This window comes from Pelecanus crispus, chromosome 3 (genome assembly GCF_030463565.1).
Source record: "Pelecanus crispus isolate bPelCri1 chromosome 3, bPelCri1.pri, whole genome shotgun sequence".
In the NCBI taxonomy this organism is placed as follows: domain Eukaryota; kingdom Metazoa; phylum Chordata; class Aves; order Pelecaniformes; family Pelecanidae; genus Pelecanus; species Pelecanus crispus.
The window spans coordinates 54,258,316-54,274,550 of NC_134645.1; the positions used below are offsets into that span (position 1 = coordinate 54,258,316).

The 16,235-nt window shown below is 35.2% G+C and overlaps 1 protein-coding gene across 10 annotated transcripts in view; it reads right to left on the reverse strand.

The window, feature by feature from the left end:
* Window positions 1–3,927: 3,927 nt before the first annotated feature.
* QKI (QKI, KH domain containing RNA binding) overlaps window positions 3,928–16,235 on the reverse strand; it is a 164,270-nt gene continuing 151,962 nt past the window's right edge. For 3 of the 10 annotated variants that reach the window (XM_075706713.1, XM_075706710.1, XM_075706709.1), the window contains 4 exons: window positions 14,430–14,517; window positions 11,820–12,116; window positions 9,053–9,127; window positions 3,928–4,360 (listed from right to left, as the gene is read on the reverse strand). In XM_075706713.1, coding sequence (XP_075562828.1) covers window positions 4,344–4,360; window positions 9,053–9,127; window positions 11,820–12,116; window positions 14,430–14,517 — 477 coding nt within the window. In that variant the 3' untranslated portion in view covers window positions 3,928–4,343. Of the gene's footprint in view, window positions 4,361–9,052; window positions 9,128–9,843; window positions 9,900–11,119; window positions 11,189–11,819; window positions 12,117–14,429; window positions 14,518–16,235 lie in introns of those variants that run through there. The other 7 variants (XM_075706716.1, XM_075706712.1, XM_075706718.1 and 4 more) reach the window with 5 other exon arrangements.

The window sequence follows — 16,235 nt, forward strand, 5'->3', positions numbered from 1 at the left end:
ATCGCATGGATTTCAAGATACATAGTTTGAAACATCATAAATTAAAGAAGGCATTTGAACTGATGCAAAGACTCCTCATCTGAATGTTTACTATCTACAGGAAAAAACTGTGCTTTCACAAAAACTGCTGATATCTGAAGAGTGATCTACATCGAGGATTTCCCTCGACATTAGCTGTAATTACTGTCCACTTAAGATCACAAATCTAGGAGGACGACCCAAGATATGTGAAGGAGCCTCAGACAGCAGACGCTTTAAGAAAGAGAAATGCTTCTGTGAAAATATTTGCATAGATGTACATTCAAACCAGCATTTTCACCATTTCAATTCGCTGCATTCATGTTGCTACAGTCATCCTCAGGGATGAAGATCACATAAAGGCAGCCCCGGAATTTGAAATGGCGGTTGCTTGGTGAAAGGTGTTTTTTTGTACTTTCTGCAGTCATTAGGAAATGATCCAGTTTGACCTTTGGCTTACAGAAATTGTACTCCCCTGAGCTAGGCAATACTGATAGACTATAGCAGAAGTACGAAAAAAAAAAAGTTACTTAAAAATAGCATGGCATGAAGAAAATAAGGCACTTCTGCAAGGAAAACCCCCAGATTTTGTATTTCAATGTACGGTAATTCTATCTAGAAGTATTTTGTGCTTAGAAGTGTCACATGATGCAACAGTGAATCAGGTGCCAAAACCAACAAATCCCAAACTACTATGAGATTAACTGCAACCTCTGAATGGTTCAACAAAGAATCAAACTGGTTTCTGTACACCGTCACGGTTTACCAATACACTGGCATCTTTGCTCTTTTGCTGTGAGCTGACAGTAATTATTTTAGAGAAAGAAAAGAAAGTGTGGAATTAGTAATGCAGATGCTGAAAGGCAAGTGGCAAGACTCTACAAGAAGAATGCCTCAAAAAATGCTACTTTGTTCCCATTTCTACTGGCACCTATTCCCCAAGGTAAAAGGCCAGAATGACCAAAGCCAACTCATATAGTAGTGTGCAGAATGTCAGCCGACAAACAACATAAAAACAAGTCACGTTGTGTTATCTGTGGTCACGTTCTTCAGGGTTAGTCCAGTAATTCAAGACTTTACATTCTTCCGTCTTTATTTGTTTATTTTAATTAAACATGTAATGGTTAATAAACAGACATAGTCCAGAGTTAGTAGGTTGGTATTATAACATTTATTAAAATAATGCTATGGGTTAATAGAAACAGCAAAGAACCAAAGAATTAAAATGCAAGCTATGTAAAAACCCAACTAAAACCCAAATATGTCTAATGTATTCATCCAGTAGCTAACTAAAAGCCCAAGAAAGACAACACTCCCAATATAATAAAGTACTGCAAAACAATTGGCAATTTTTCAGTTATCAAAATTGTGGGTTTTGCATTTTGTATCCTTTTTTCTCAGTCAGGAAAAAAATTCTTTTGAATGTTATATAACATACATATAAAACAAGATAGAAAAATACATTATAAACTTGTAACAATGGCTGTAAATACATTATCTTACATGTTTCTCATAGGCAATAGGTTGGTTATGGTACATACATAGCATGAAACTACTAAGATAATAAAGAATAGACAAATACATGTCATCTGTACGGTTACATACAAGCGACACTCCCATCTACCCACTCTAAAAAAATTACATAATACTGTCAGAAAGAAGTCTTAAAACTACTTATTTTAATAAAGAAAAAGTCATTAAAGAATGATAATACTGAGAACCAAGGCATTCAGAGATTTCAAAAGTCATGCTTTTTTTTTTTTAAGTTGATCCAAAATTTTGTCAACTAAGTTTTCAGAAGTTTGTTCAGAGCAAACATTACTTTCACATGTCACACATCTATTTCATACACTTCTCCCCCCCCACCCCCCAGTAAAAGACCTTTGATAAATGTCTAAAATGTCCAGGTTTTATCATAGTTGAGATGAAAACGGATCAAATACTGGTATTGTTTTAGCAAATCTCTCTTCAAATGTTCGAGTGTCGCAAGTTTATTCAACCAACCAACCAAAATAAAATCAAAATGGCACAGCATATACTGTAAGTAAAATCAACACAACTGTATGTGTAACAGGAAGACAAAGCCGGTGGCACAATAAACAAAAAGCTAGCTGAATACGAAAGGATGAATGTCTATTGCATAGTAAATAAACTGATAATTATTTCCAGGTGAGACAAGATGTTAGATGAGGTCACCATGCAGGTGCTTAAAAATGTAAGCCCTCTTAGCTTACTATTGACCTTTCATTTGGAAGCTGTGAAGATTTGCAGGAGGAGAATAAGTTGACAAGAGGGGAATAAAGTTATCACCTGATATTTGCCAAGTTTAGTACTGAGCGCCACGTGAAGTAATACTTCATGTTTTCAGAATTAAACACTGTGCGTTCAACAGCTTCAGCTCTTGCAATTGCCCAGCTATATGAATCTCATGTGGAAATAAAGGTTAAAAATAAAGTACAGCTGGACTTCAAACAATTAGCTGATGTCCCTTCTCCTGCTTATCTTATGAAGAAAAGCCAGTGGGCAGATCTAACAATAGTCAAAGAGGAGCTGAAAAATAAATAACTTGCATGCTGTTTGCCACTGCAGGAGCTGCTTGTGAAAACCGGGGACATGCTCAGACTACATCTGAAAAATAGCTAAGCACTTTCCATTTCATTATCCACAGAACATCAGTTTTCTGGGTGACGCCGAAGCCTACTATATTTGATGTATATTTATTCCAACCAAAATCAAGAAAACTCCTCTCCATCCCTGAACAAAAATGACATACTTCCAGCTCTACAAACATTTTGTCAGCTAATAGTCTCATTTAGCATGAGAGAGTCTTTATCACAGAACCCTTTGGTTTACATTGCACAAGTACGGCATTTGCTATGATTTAAAAAGTAGAGTGGTTGAAATAATGATGGGCTGGTTTGACAAAAACGTAGCAAGTATTTTACGTAGTGAGATTTTGGCAAAGTCACATCACACTAATATGGCAAAAATCAGGTAATTAATATGGTCAACTCATCATTTGTCTTTCCTCACAGCTTCTTTCACATACTGGGCGACTGAGTGGCATGCAGTAACTTGTCTGAGGGAGAAGCTGATTATACAAGACATTTGACTAAATGACCATGAAGAAAATAAGGCACTTTCTTTTCTTTAGACTTATTCCAATACTTAAAAAATAAAAAAGAAAGACTAAAAGGCTCTTTTGGTCTTTTGTTTCTTGACAACCACCAGAAAAAATCATTTAATGAAATAAAGGGTTTCTTTGTTCTTTTTTTCTTTTTTTATAACACTTGAAAGTATAAAATGCTACATTTCCAAAAATATATTTTTTTCTGCACCAGCACCCTTGTATAGTAAAAGTATCTACTTTTTTGTTCATTTTGTTTCAATGCACTACACTTTATCTACAATTTCATTACATGTATACAGCAAATAGGCAAGCATGGCTTTTACATCCTTAATGAAATTTTTTCTATACAGGGAGGTTTAAAAAAAATATTTGAACAGTTTGCCCAGTAATGTGACACATAATGCATGTACCTTGTTCTCATGTAATCTTCCAAGGAGACTAAAATATGGTTAAAATAATTTAAACTCAGATTTTGCTTTAATAGTGTTGCTGTTTTGTTCTCTGTGTTAACATAGTTCTGAAAAGTCATTGTAATCTGCATTTCATGGCACACTTTCCTTTAAAACGTCCAATTTGGCAGGCAATAGAAAAAAGGCTGCAACGTCTGCCCTTTGAGGGCACCGGTAGTGACTAAACAGCGTATCAAATTTTGAATACTTTTTGGAATCCCTTCCCCAATGACATCCCTGACCAAAGGTTCATGCATGATGCATCATCACACAGTACATTCAGAGAGAGCTTTGACCGTGGTTTTTTTTTTTTTGTTTTTTGTTTGTTTGTTTGTTTTTTTTTGAGAAGAAAAATATTCCTAGAAGTCTCTCACAGTAACTGCCTCTGTCATCGGGTAGTTAAGGGACATCTGTCTCCATCTCGTGCGAGGCCTCCTTACCGTTCGCTTGGGGCGGGACACTAGAGGATGATCAGTGCGGAGGGATGAGTTGGACCTTATTGCTTTACTACTATTCAGTGCAGGTTCTAGAACCACTTTCACCCAAACAGGAGAACAACAAAAAGCGGAGTTGGAGGACAACAATTTCTTTGTCTGTTTTTGTTAGATGGTAAGACGAACGGACAAGTGCCCCAGCTCGCTGCACTGAAGACAGGCAAGCAAAGGCGTTTACCAGTTAACTGATCAGCAGGCAGGCATGGTCAGGTCATCATTGGGTGAAGAGTTCAGAGGTCAGAAGGTCATAGGTTAGTTGCCGGTGGCGGCTGGGTGGTTAGAAACAAAAAAAAAAACAAAACAAAAAAAAGAAAGAAAAGATAGAGAAGAGATTAGTTCCAGCTAGTGACGGCTTAATGACAACATGAAAACTAATCACAACTAATAACAAAACCAAGCATGTTTAATTCTGACATACTGATCGACACCATCTACAGAATGCAATAAAATCATGACAGCCCTCCATCATGATTTGGACACGTGAAGGAGAAGCCCGCTCCCACAAAACTGGTTAACAGGAGAAATAGAGATAAAATACAACTAACGACTAATGGTTAGTAGCAGTCGATGAAGGAAATTGGAAAACAAAAAACGATGAACAGTTTTGGAACTGGGTAGAAGATTTCTGGAACAACAGTCAGTGCACAGCATCAGTATCTGACTGCTATTAAGCATTAGTACCTCCCCAGGTGCAAGCATTAAAGCAACTATTAATGATGGATGTGATTATTAATAACTGGTTGTTAAAAGAATGGAGTCATCTAAGGAATTCTGGACTTAGAGAAACAATTTGGTTCAACAAACTATGGGCCAAACAAAGGGTTTTTGTTCAATAAATTTTTTATTGCCTTTCATTTATTCTATTTACAAACAACATGGAATTTCTTGGCCTCATGATACAAAGCAATACTAAACTGTAGTCTAGCAACGTAGGCATCATCGTGGGAACCAGGAAAACGCTCAGCCTGCTACTTTAGCCAGCATTTTCCCATTCAAAATACTATTTTACACATATAGGACACTTATAAAATGCACTTGCATGTAAACACTGTAAAAGTCCTGCCATTTTAAAGTCTATACTTAAAAAGCTCTAAGTACATCAAAAAATAGAGAAAAATATCTAATTGATACTAATAAGGCATTTTAAAACTACAAACAGCTCTCTTAATTCATTTTCAAAGCTAATACTCTGCAAATACAATAAAATCTGACATTTCATATACATTCCTGCTTTATATTTTTATATTTTAAAAGAAGCCACCTGTAAATACTATTTTCTTTTGCAAAAAAAAAAAAAAACCCAAACAAAACAAACAAAAAATAAAACCCAAAAACACAAACAAATTACAGTAAAACATAAAAAAGTTCTCAAGTGGAAAGTTATCATTCCCAATGTTCTTGAGCTGTTCCTTCTTTAATCATTCTCTCACATTCTCCTTCACCAAACTTGGTCCACTTAACAGTAGTATGATTTTTTTTTTTATATATTTTTTTAAGACTCATTCAACAGCTTAATTATAGCTAATAAATTCTGAGGTTGATAAAGTTTTTGTACTGTTGCCATTTTGACTAAGGCAGAGGAGATGAAAGTGAGAAAGGTATTCAGTGCAAAGTCAGATTTGTGCCATTACATAAAATGAAGTCCAGTAGGTATAATATTCACAGATAGCATCGATTTAGCAATCTTTCTCGTGGGTTGATTTACTTTCACATAATAAAAATGGCCTATCATTTAGGATACAGTTCATAACACTATGAAAAATTACTACTGTAACGTAAATGAGACCACATGCTCCCTGATTTTTTTCAGAATCATGCTAAGTGGGATTTGTTTAAATTAAAACAGCTGTTTCAAAAATAAGCAAAAATAAAAATAAATATTTTATGTGGCACAATCTCACCACTTTACAGGTATACTAGAAACACAGACTCTTAAAGCATTTTGATACTGATTACAATTTTGATTAAATGGTATTAAAATTTTATATATAAATTATGTGACAGTTGGCTTGGATAAACATTCAAGAAAATTCTCAGCATTAATATTTCTTGTGGAGTTTATAATCAAAGCAAGCTACCTTTTAAAAATACCAGTACACCTGTGATACATCCTCTGCCAAGTCTCTGGCCTTCTACAGTACACACAGGTTTGTCAACTGTGCAACACCATTTACAGTTTATTACAATTAAATCAGTCAGTCTCTCTGTTATATGCATCAAATTCAATTTTGTATTATTTATAAACTGGGGTTTTATTCTGAGTTAAAATGAGCTATGTTTTTCAACCCTTCACCAATTCTAAATGCTTAGTTGTAAGAGTAAAACATTTACACATTTGGGGATTCTTGCTTTAAATGCAGTGCTTATCTCTAAAAAAAAAAAAAACCAAACAAAAAACAAACTATGCAAAGAATAAAAACCTACGTAAAAAGTGAATGCAGTAGTACTACAAAGTCATCTGAAAGTACATTTAGAATTTTTTAAAAAACTTTAGACCCAATGAATGTGAATATAGATTTAGTGACACTTAACTATATAAAAAAAAGTTTCCGCATTGAAAAAAAAGTATTTCGGTTTGCTGACATTGTTCTTCATGGCTATAGCTATAGAATTATAGTGGTGACAGAACAACCAAATAAGTGAATATGGTAAATACTGATACTATTTTAATTCTACAACATAATTTTAACACACTAAAAGAAACTGTTTTATTGCTGAACAAAGTTCTCTTCAAAACCTTTTGTGAAACTGTTAAATCTGTGCAGTGATAATCTAGGATTTAAATTCAAAATACAATAAAGTACAGGTGTAAAATTAACTTTGTGTAAGTTTCTTAATACACACTGGGATTTTTTAGGTAAAACTTTAAAATAACGTTCTCCTGAAATACCAGCATGGTTTTCACGCTAAAAGAGAGAGGTATGCAGGACTTATTCCACAGGAGATAAGCCATGTGTATTTATTTATTTACTTAAGACAGTGGGCTTCCAATATGACTAGATATGAGCACTGAATTATCAGAAAATGGCTGCATTTTAAAAGAAGGTGAAGCTGATACCAATTATTAATTTCAATTACTTATAAGTGACCCAGATGAAACATCTAGGCCCTTTCAAAATATTTAAAATCTGCGTTGAGTAAACACTACAATGAGGAACTTCAACTACAAATTGGTATTCCCACCACCCCCAATGCCCGCCCCCCGCACTTTATCAGTGTATTTACTAGTTGTCTCAGGCAAATACCTAATTAAACAAAAGGTAGTCTCACCTGTCACCTGAAAGTACCACTGCAGATCATGAAAGACCATTAGTGAAAACTGATTTTTGCAACATCAGGTCAAACTTTCAAAGATAATCAAATCCTTACCACTCATTACTCCTGACAGAGACAGGTTTTAATCTTTTTTCTATTTCTTTTTTTCTTCTTTTTATCTCCCCCCCCCCCCCCCCCCAAGCATGGGCTATGACCTTATTCTGATTATACCCTGTTGCCCACTGAAGAGTTCTCAAGAAATGAGAACAAGCCAATGGGCTCTAAATAGCGTGCGGTGATATAAAAGAAGAAGCAATCTTCTAGAAAACTTAAGTAGTGTCTTGTTATTGGCTTTACACTTTCTGTAAAGCATAAGATCCTTACAAATGAAAGATACAAGTGTTACATAAATGTAGCAAATATCCGGGAAGGCCCTTTTTGCTGTATTGACTGAAATCTGTATTGTTTCTTGTAGTTAATATATGGGAGGTTGCGAGAAAGTGAAGTGTAGTCAATGTTAGGAGATGTCAGAACTGTCACCTGAATTTGACTTTTGAATATTACAGTATCATGGAAGCCTGCACAACACTGATTTTGATGAGAGCAGAATAATAATACTTGGCACATAACGCTTTGCATCCTCAAAGCCCTGTACAAAACAAGAACCCCCACAACACCCCTGTGAGGTAGGGAAGTATTATTATCCTTATTTTACAGATGGGAAAACATACACAGAGAGATTAAATGACTTGCCGAAACCCACAGTGAGTCAGCAGCAGGGATGGGATAAGAGTTCAGCCCACACACTGCTTCCTAGCCAATGTCAATAAACCGAAAATATCACTTTTCTCAATAAGCTTAAATACTTCATTCAGGGGTCCAAAGGCATTACACTTGAGGAACAGGAGAAAAATGAAGATTTACTTTCCATTCAAGGGTTAAAGAGAGATGCCCAAATATTGGATGTCATCTCACCAACAGGACTTCAAAAGTTGCTTCTCCTTCAGGTTACACATTTTAGCAGCAAAAGGCAAATACCAAGAAATAGATTTTGGCAAAAAACCAAAACACCCTCCCTTCCCCCAGCCTTAGTAATTCAAACTCAAACAACTTTTGAAGTATTATCTTCACAGCCCTTACCTTTCTGAATTCAGTCAGGTATCTGAGAACATGCATCCTCCTCATAATATACAGTACAGTGGCTCAAAAGTTTATTGGAAAAAAAGGAATCTAAATCTTCAGATTTCTCCAGACACAGACAGGAGGCATTTATTCCTTTACTTCTTTCTCATTAAGCAACCATCCATTCATTTTATTTTGCAACACCAATCTGATATTTCCACACCAATTAAAAGAACAAATTGGGGAAAGAAGGGGGGAACATGATCACATTAATTACTGCAGCACTGAATTCATAGTGTTTCCCGATGCAGATGGAGCTTTAAATAGTTTTTAAAAGGGAATCAGTTATAGCATTTATATTAAATAGATCACAAAGTCTATGTATTTAATTGAGCTGGGAAAGCTTACAAAATGTTTTTAAAACTGCAAGCATTCCCAAACCTCTAAAATATTAACTATTCAGATTTTTGAGAAAAATGATGAGTGGGTCAAAATATGGTATTTGGTTAACCAGCTGTGGTGTTGCAAATCTCATGTACACTCAAAGCACTTCTTACAAACAAGAACTGCAGAACTAAACTAACCTCGGTCTGCGGTCACAATCCTTTGGTAAGGATGGACACGCATATCGTGCCTTCGAACTTTAGTAGCCACCGCACCTAGTTAAATTGCAATTACCAAGACAAAGTTAGAAAACATTCAAAGAAAACATTAACAGCAGGTTTATCAAAATGGATTTAAATGATCATTAACTACAAAAGTTCATTTTAAGAAAAGCAACAAGTTAAGGCACAGTAGTTTCAAATCTTAATCGTAAAAAGAAGTTTATCTGTGCAGATTAATATTGCATTTATTTTAAACATCCTGGCCTTAACCTGTTTAATCCATTCATTTACAATCCCAAAATTACAGTATTTCATGAAATCTATTAGACCCAAGCACATTTAAGCTTTACTAGTCACATATTCACTGAAGTGCCTTTCTTGCAGCAGGACTATTTTAAATAATGCCATCTTTTAATACTGACAATTATTTGCTAACCTTAAGATCACTTCCAGTTCTACCACAAAAAAAAAGTTTTAAAGCAATTCTTCAAGCCTACAGATTGTGATTTTAAACTTTAAGTCAAATAAGTATGAACTGCAATGAATTAGGTGATTAGTAAAGCAAACACTATATAGAACACTTAGCAGTCAGTATACTACTATACACTCATAAATTACAGCTACTCTGTAATAATAGGAGCTAATCCAAATTAATAGCACTATTTTATTTTAAATCTATGTGCAAAAAAGTGCAAGTAAGTCACTGACTGCTAGGCCAAGCTTTTTTCAAGGCTGCTGAAACTAAGCATTTGTTAAAATTCAGATCTGATGAAGGATCAGTTAAGACCGTTCTTGAATTCTTAGCCTTTCGTTGGGAAAGCCATACCTGAAGATAAAAGGAAGGGAATTACAAGTTAGTCACCAACTAAAATTTGATCCCAACACCAATATCCCCCAAAACACTAACAGGGATGAATTTCTCTACCATTTTAAACAGAATTATGTTAAGACATCCTAAAGGTCCACCACAAAAATGGACAAAATATAGCATACTATTAATGAGAATGAGTGTATTATGAAATAAAACTCAATGAAAAACTGGTTTAATTCAATTAACTATACAATTGCTCGGATAATAGAGCAGATGTATTAAGAGTTACTGATTCTATGCTGCTGAAGTGGGGGTGTGGTCCTCCCCCCCCACACACCTTTTCCCTTCTTAGATAAGATTATTTGGCAAGATCTGTTCTGGGCAATACGCTTGTGCTCTCACAGCTAAGCCCAAAAGTATGCAATGGCTTCAGATGCCATTTTAGGAGTAACTTTCCCCTCCTCTCCCTTTATAGAAAAGCCTGTGAGAAATCAAAGTTCCCTGCATTGTATTAAATTACTACTATGGAATGATGTATTTCTTTACTTGCTATTAACTGAATTCAGGAGAGGGGTTTGCTACTAACCAGCAACTGATAGCTACAGTGATGATGCATGTAACTGTGACTCTACCCCAGGACGTATCATAAGTGGACTCGCAGATTGGGGTGGAGGAGCTGGGGAGAACATTTACATGTTTGTGGGCAATTAATAAATGACATTATCACATGCTCACTGAGTTTTGGCTATGGGATAACAGACAACAACCATAAGCTGCTCAAAGACAAACCCTAATGCATACTTCTGTCCTATGAAAATTTTTATTATTGATTCACTAATCTTGAGAGGCAGAAATCTGAAATACATTTTCTTTTTTACCATATAAAATATAACATATAACATGGGAACATGCGCACATACAGATAACAACTCAACAAGTACTTGTCACGTGAAACGCTCATTTTTTGCAATTCTTTCAATAAAATACTGACTTTGAACCTTATTGTCCAGTGTTCATCAGAGATGTTTAGAATTTGTGTAAATCAATAACTGCCACTGAACAAACTAAGACCAAAGTCCTATAAAATCAACATTATGCAGCACCAAGGTCATATGCAATTCACAACAAGTTGAAGAGAAAAGATTATTTAGATTCTGTAGACAGTAGAGAAGGAAGAAACTATTGGAGCTGCTTGTTCCATATTGACCAGTTAACCGAACTGTCACAGCTGCTTTATCATTTGCACCTTCACACAGCAAGTCAGTGGTCTGAAATATTAGGAATTACGGACATTTCAATCCAATGCATATAAAAGAACCCATCAGTAAAGCTGCTAATTGTATCACCCTTTGGTCAGAACTTAGTTTGCTTTATGTTCTTTCACTGAAATTATTTTCCGCTTACAGCATGATTTACAGTTTTCTGACACTGAGGAGAGATTTATCAGCTGTATACTAAGTAAAGAAGCAAAAACCCCAACAAACTGAAAAAAGGCCTTTCCATTCTCTCCAGTTTTGCTACTAAAAACGTATAGCAAAATAGGAAATTCTCTCTTCCAAAGATTACTGGAAATTAATTTATAGTGAAGAGAGCACAAAGAAATCTGGTATTTATGGGAGCCCAGATGACATATAATAGATGTCAACTTCTATTTTTTTTTTCTTTGTCTATGTACCCACCATCTAGTGTCATAGAAACATTAAGAGTTTGTTTTCAGTAATCTTATTAATATACTAAACACACATATTTAATAATGCAAAACATGTTAAAATCTTTAAGTTACACATTTGCGCAGTTTTCCTAGGCAGTTTTGATATACCTGAAATAAGATCGTTGCTTCAAATCTTTTTCTTTGAGCCCCATGATGTCTACCTTGCAAATATCACAAAAGCATAAGCAACATATTCTCTAGTCATCCACGTACAAAGATCTTACCTAATACACCACTAGGTTCAATAGGATACTCAAGGATTGATGTAGCTGGTGCCAGCGTGTAGGGGTATTCATATGGTGTGTAAATTAAACCAGCTTCGGGTCCAGGTGGAACTATTGCAGCGGTGGGATGAGGAGTTCCATTTGGCATGACAGCGGTTTGTATTTGTCTGATCAAAGGCATTATGGTAGGGCCAGCTGGCGTAGGAGTACGCAGGGCAGCTGGTGGGAGAACAGGCGCAGGCCCAGTAATAATCCTTGGAGCCTGGGCTGTTGCTGCAAGAGAAAAGGCAAGGGCTGCTACAGTAAGCAAAGAAATTCAGAGGAAAGTATGGAGATAGCAGTACAAAACGTGGAAAGAATGGGAAAAAAGGGGAAAAGTAGGAAAGAAGAAAAATAAAAGGAAATCATTAGTACATGCGCTGATCACACAGTGCCAAAGCACACCATTCAAATGCAAACAGCTTTCCATTTTCCAGTGTGATTAAGTATGAACATGCAAAATAAAAAAGCCATTGTAAAACAGTGAGGTAGATTTCTCAAACAGGTTACACAGCACAAAAGCTCCATTTAGACCACATTTCTTCATTTATGCTATCAAGACTGCATGAGACTGAGATGCATGCAGGAGATACAAGGAAAATACTGTCATAATCAAATACAGAGTACAAAATTTAGTGCAACTACAGAGTCCACAGATACTCAGTTATGTAGAGCTGCTGTATGAGCCTACACATGATACATCTTAAGACTGTATTTAAACATATACACAATTCCAAGTTTCCAGGATCAGTGAAGTTAAAAATGACCTAGAAACACAATGCATCTCCTCTCCTATTCTAGCATCAGTAAAATAGACTCAAGTGATTTCCATATCAAATTCCCCAAAATAAAATCTTTTCTTTGTATTAGAAGTTCACTATGGCCTTGCATAAGTTAAGTTAAAGAAAATAGCTGCTTTATTATTATTATTATTAAAACCACTGCTAACACATTTCATAAAGTCTTATTTGAAAAGCCTGTTGGCACACAAGATGAACAACTTCTTAAACACTAACACATCAGCTGGTAACAGTCAATCTTAAAGGGTTATAATTTATAGATTTCTATGCACTACTGTTATCTACATCAATTTAATTAACTTACAGGTGGTCCAAAGAGAGAAATGTGGGGGAAGCTTTACAGATTTGAGACTGTTGTGTTTTCTTAATTATTTTTGTTTTTTAAACAAAAGTGCTTAGACATAATATATAATTCAAAAAAACCCTCAAACATTTCCATTTCCTTTCTTAAACAGAAATAAACCACTATGGCTTCTACATCTTCAAGTTTTCAGAAAAATCAAAACACAAACAGTGAAATTGTCTTCTTATCAAAAAGTGAGTATTAGCGTGGAAATCTCTAGTCAAAAAATGAAAAAAAAATCCACCTTTCCACTTACACTGACAATAGACCAATGGGAATAGAACAGACAAAGAAATTGCTCAAATTAATATAAAGGTTTCTATGCAACAGTTTGCATCAATTTAAGCTAATCCGAAAGCTATTTTACTCCTAAATTTGCAATAATTTAGAGACTAAAATATATATAAAACTGATCTAGCTTTAAATATTACAGTGTTCATCAGGGCTGAAAGATTTACCACTACCAATTGTAGTGGTAAAAGCCCTTGCTTACGTCTCTTTTCAAATCAGATAATTACACTGGTGTAAGCACTCTCAGATTGACCTAACTGCATTCCAACCTTTAAACATATTCAACATTGAAATGGTAACTGTGTGGAGAAACAAATTTGCAAATATCAGTAGGCCCTTAGTGAAAAGGCTGATTTAACTGTGCTTACATTTGACATCTGTATCAGAGCTACAGCAAGAATTTACTTTGGAACAGTATCAACAACTACATTTTCAGGGAGAGAAATTAGCTTTTCAACTAGAGAAAATAATTTGTATCACACATAATAGGTATATGGTTTCTTTAGTAGGTGTATGTAATTAATTTTCAAATGTAAACCTGTGCATACATGCGTTTGCAAAAGCATTCTCACACAAATGTAATGGAAGAAATCATAAAAATGGCTCATTACATCACTGATCCCTGTGAACTCAGCTGTGAAATCAGTTGATGAATTGTTGGAAAAACATAACATTGGGGGGACACATGCAAGCAAGATGAAAGGAAGGAATACAATACAGAAAAATGTATTCACAGTATCCTATAACATTTTCAAATTAAATCTCTAAAAATAAAATTGAAAAGGAGTCCACTGTCCTTTATAGGTATTAAGGAAAAAATGATTGTAAAATAGAAAAATATGGCTTAAGGGTTGAATTTTTGTAAAGTATCTATTTGTAAATATTTCAACCCAGACACACTGTTTAAAAAAAGAGGGGGGGGAAAAACAAACAGAAAAAAAAAAAACCCAAACCCAAACTGACATAACTTATCTCCAGAAGGTCTTTTGCAATGGCTACCTACTGTTCTGTTGGTTTTTTTACTGCCTTCCATTCTCCAGCACAGTTGCTACTGTACATTTGCCAAAAAGTAGCTTTAGGAATCAAACCCTGCAAACACTACTATGGCATTGACCCTCGAGCTTATGACATGCTTACGTGATTTGATGTTGGCATCTCTGTAGGTGCCATTCAGAATTGCAAGCTCCATCAGCTGCATCTTTTTAAGGCTGTCTTCTCCTTCTGCCTGTGTGTGAAAAGATCGGAAGAAAGTCAGGCTCGCTAATTCACAAGCGCGCACAAGATCTAAGGGACCTAGAATGAAATGCCTGAAGTTTTAACCAAGCAAAATACCTGCTTACCACTAGTCATAAAACCAGTAAGCTTTGTCAACTTTTCCTTTAAATTAAGTGCAAGTTGCCTGTTGTCTACCATTAAGTGGTGTTGATAAATATCTTAAGAGTTTTGAAAAAGGCTCATACCATAAATTATAAAAATAGGGTTAAGTTTAAGTTGTGTTTGGTAACAATTGTTTCAAGAAATTTTTTCTCAAGTTTTAGTAAATGTTTTCATGTACTCCTAAAGGGATCTTTTAAAAAACTGTATTATTGGGCTAGAGGAAGAATAGACACCACAAATTTTAAGAACTTGTTTATCGTAACTTGTGCTACTAGTTGATACTGACTACTTCAGGGGGCGGGGGGCAAACCAAAAATAAACAACAGACTTTGAGTAGCTTTCCAAACAGGACATGAACAACTGTTGTAAGGCAGAATTCATAATTCTGGCACATGTAGATGCATCCCGATTAGAATATAACTACTATTTGCACAGTATACATTATTCTTGGTTTTGCTTCAATATAAATTACTTCCCTGAAGTTACCTACTCCATTGGTATCCCCGCAGCTTGCATAAGTATTATGCAGTGTTCGGTGAAAAAAGCTCACTTTTTCAGTTACTAACAAAAATATTTCTAATGAGTACAATTTAGGTTTAAGACCAGATATTTTGCGTCTTTCCAGAAATGCTACCATTTGTTTAGTCTACATCCTACCAACCGGAAAACAAGACTATGATACAGGAAACCCAAGAGATGGTCAGCATCTACTTTAATGTTAGGTTACCACCTTGCTTCTTGTATTGAATGCCACGGCTGAAATTCTCAGTCAGATGGAAAAGAGGGCAGCTTCAGTGTCAGCTGCACTGCATTCTTCCTTTGCTAGAGAGGATTTCTTATATTTTTACTTATCTTGTCTATTCACACAGTGCTTTCCAGATATTTGGAACAGCATTTTCCACATTAATGGGAACCTGGATAATAACATACTGTGCCATCCACTCTGAAAATCTTAAAGTCTGATTTCAGAGAGTTGTTCACCTGTCTTAAACTACAACTCTTACAGATGGTTTGAACTAGGACTTCCAAGAGCATGAGTGATTACCAAAAAACAGAATTAAAAGCCGCAAAGAATAGTAATCACTACCAATCACAAAAAAAAAAATCTATTAAATAACTTTGTGTCCATTACAGCACTGCACTGGTGAAACATCGTCTCAAACTAGTGAAGAGTTAATAGGATTATCTACACGCAGTGTTCCAATTGTACAGGGAAATACTTTTACAAGCTAGTTTGCAGCAAAATATTGTTATACATACTTTACTCCTAAACTACAGAGAAGTAATTTACTAAATTACAAGACAAACCCCATTTTTAAACTGTATCTGAGCAAATATAGTACTTAGTTTGAGGTACACTCACAGACCACCACCCCTTGCAACGGAAACTCTAACATCTGATTTTTATCATCAACATTGTAAGATGGGTCAACACTAAATTACTTTCAGATGTCAGAAATGAAAGTCCTAACTGTAATACAGAGGACTTGCATAAACACAAAGATTACACACAGTAACAATTTATGTTGTTATTAAACATTCAGAATATACTGAAAGTCAGATATC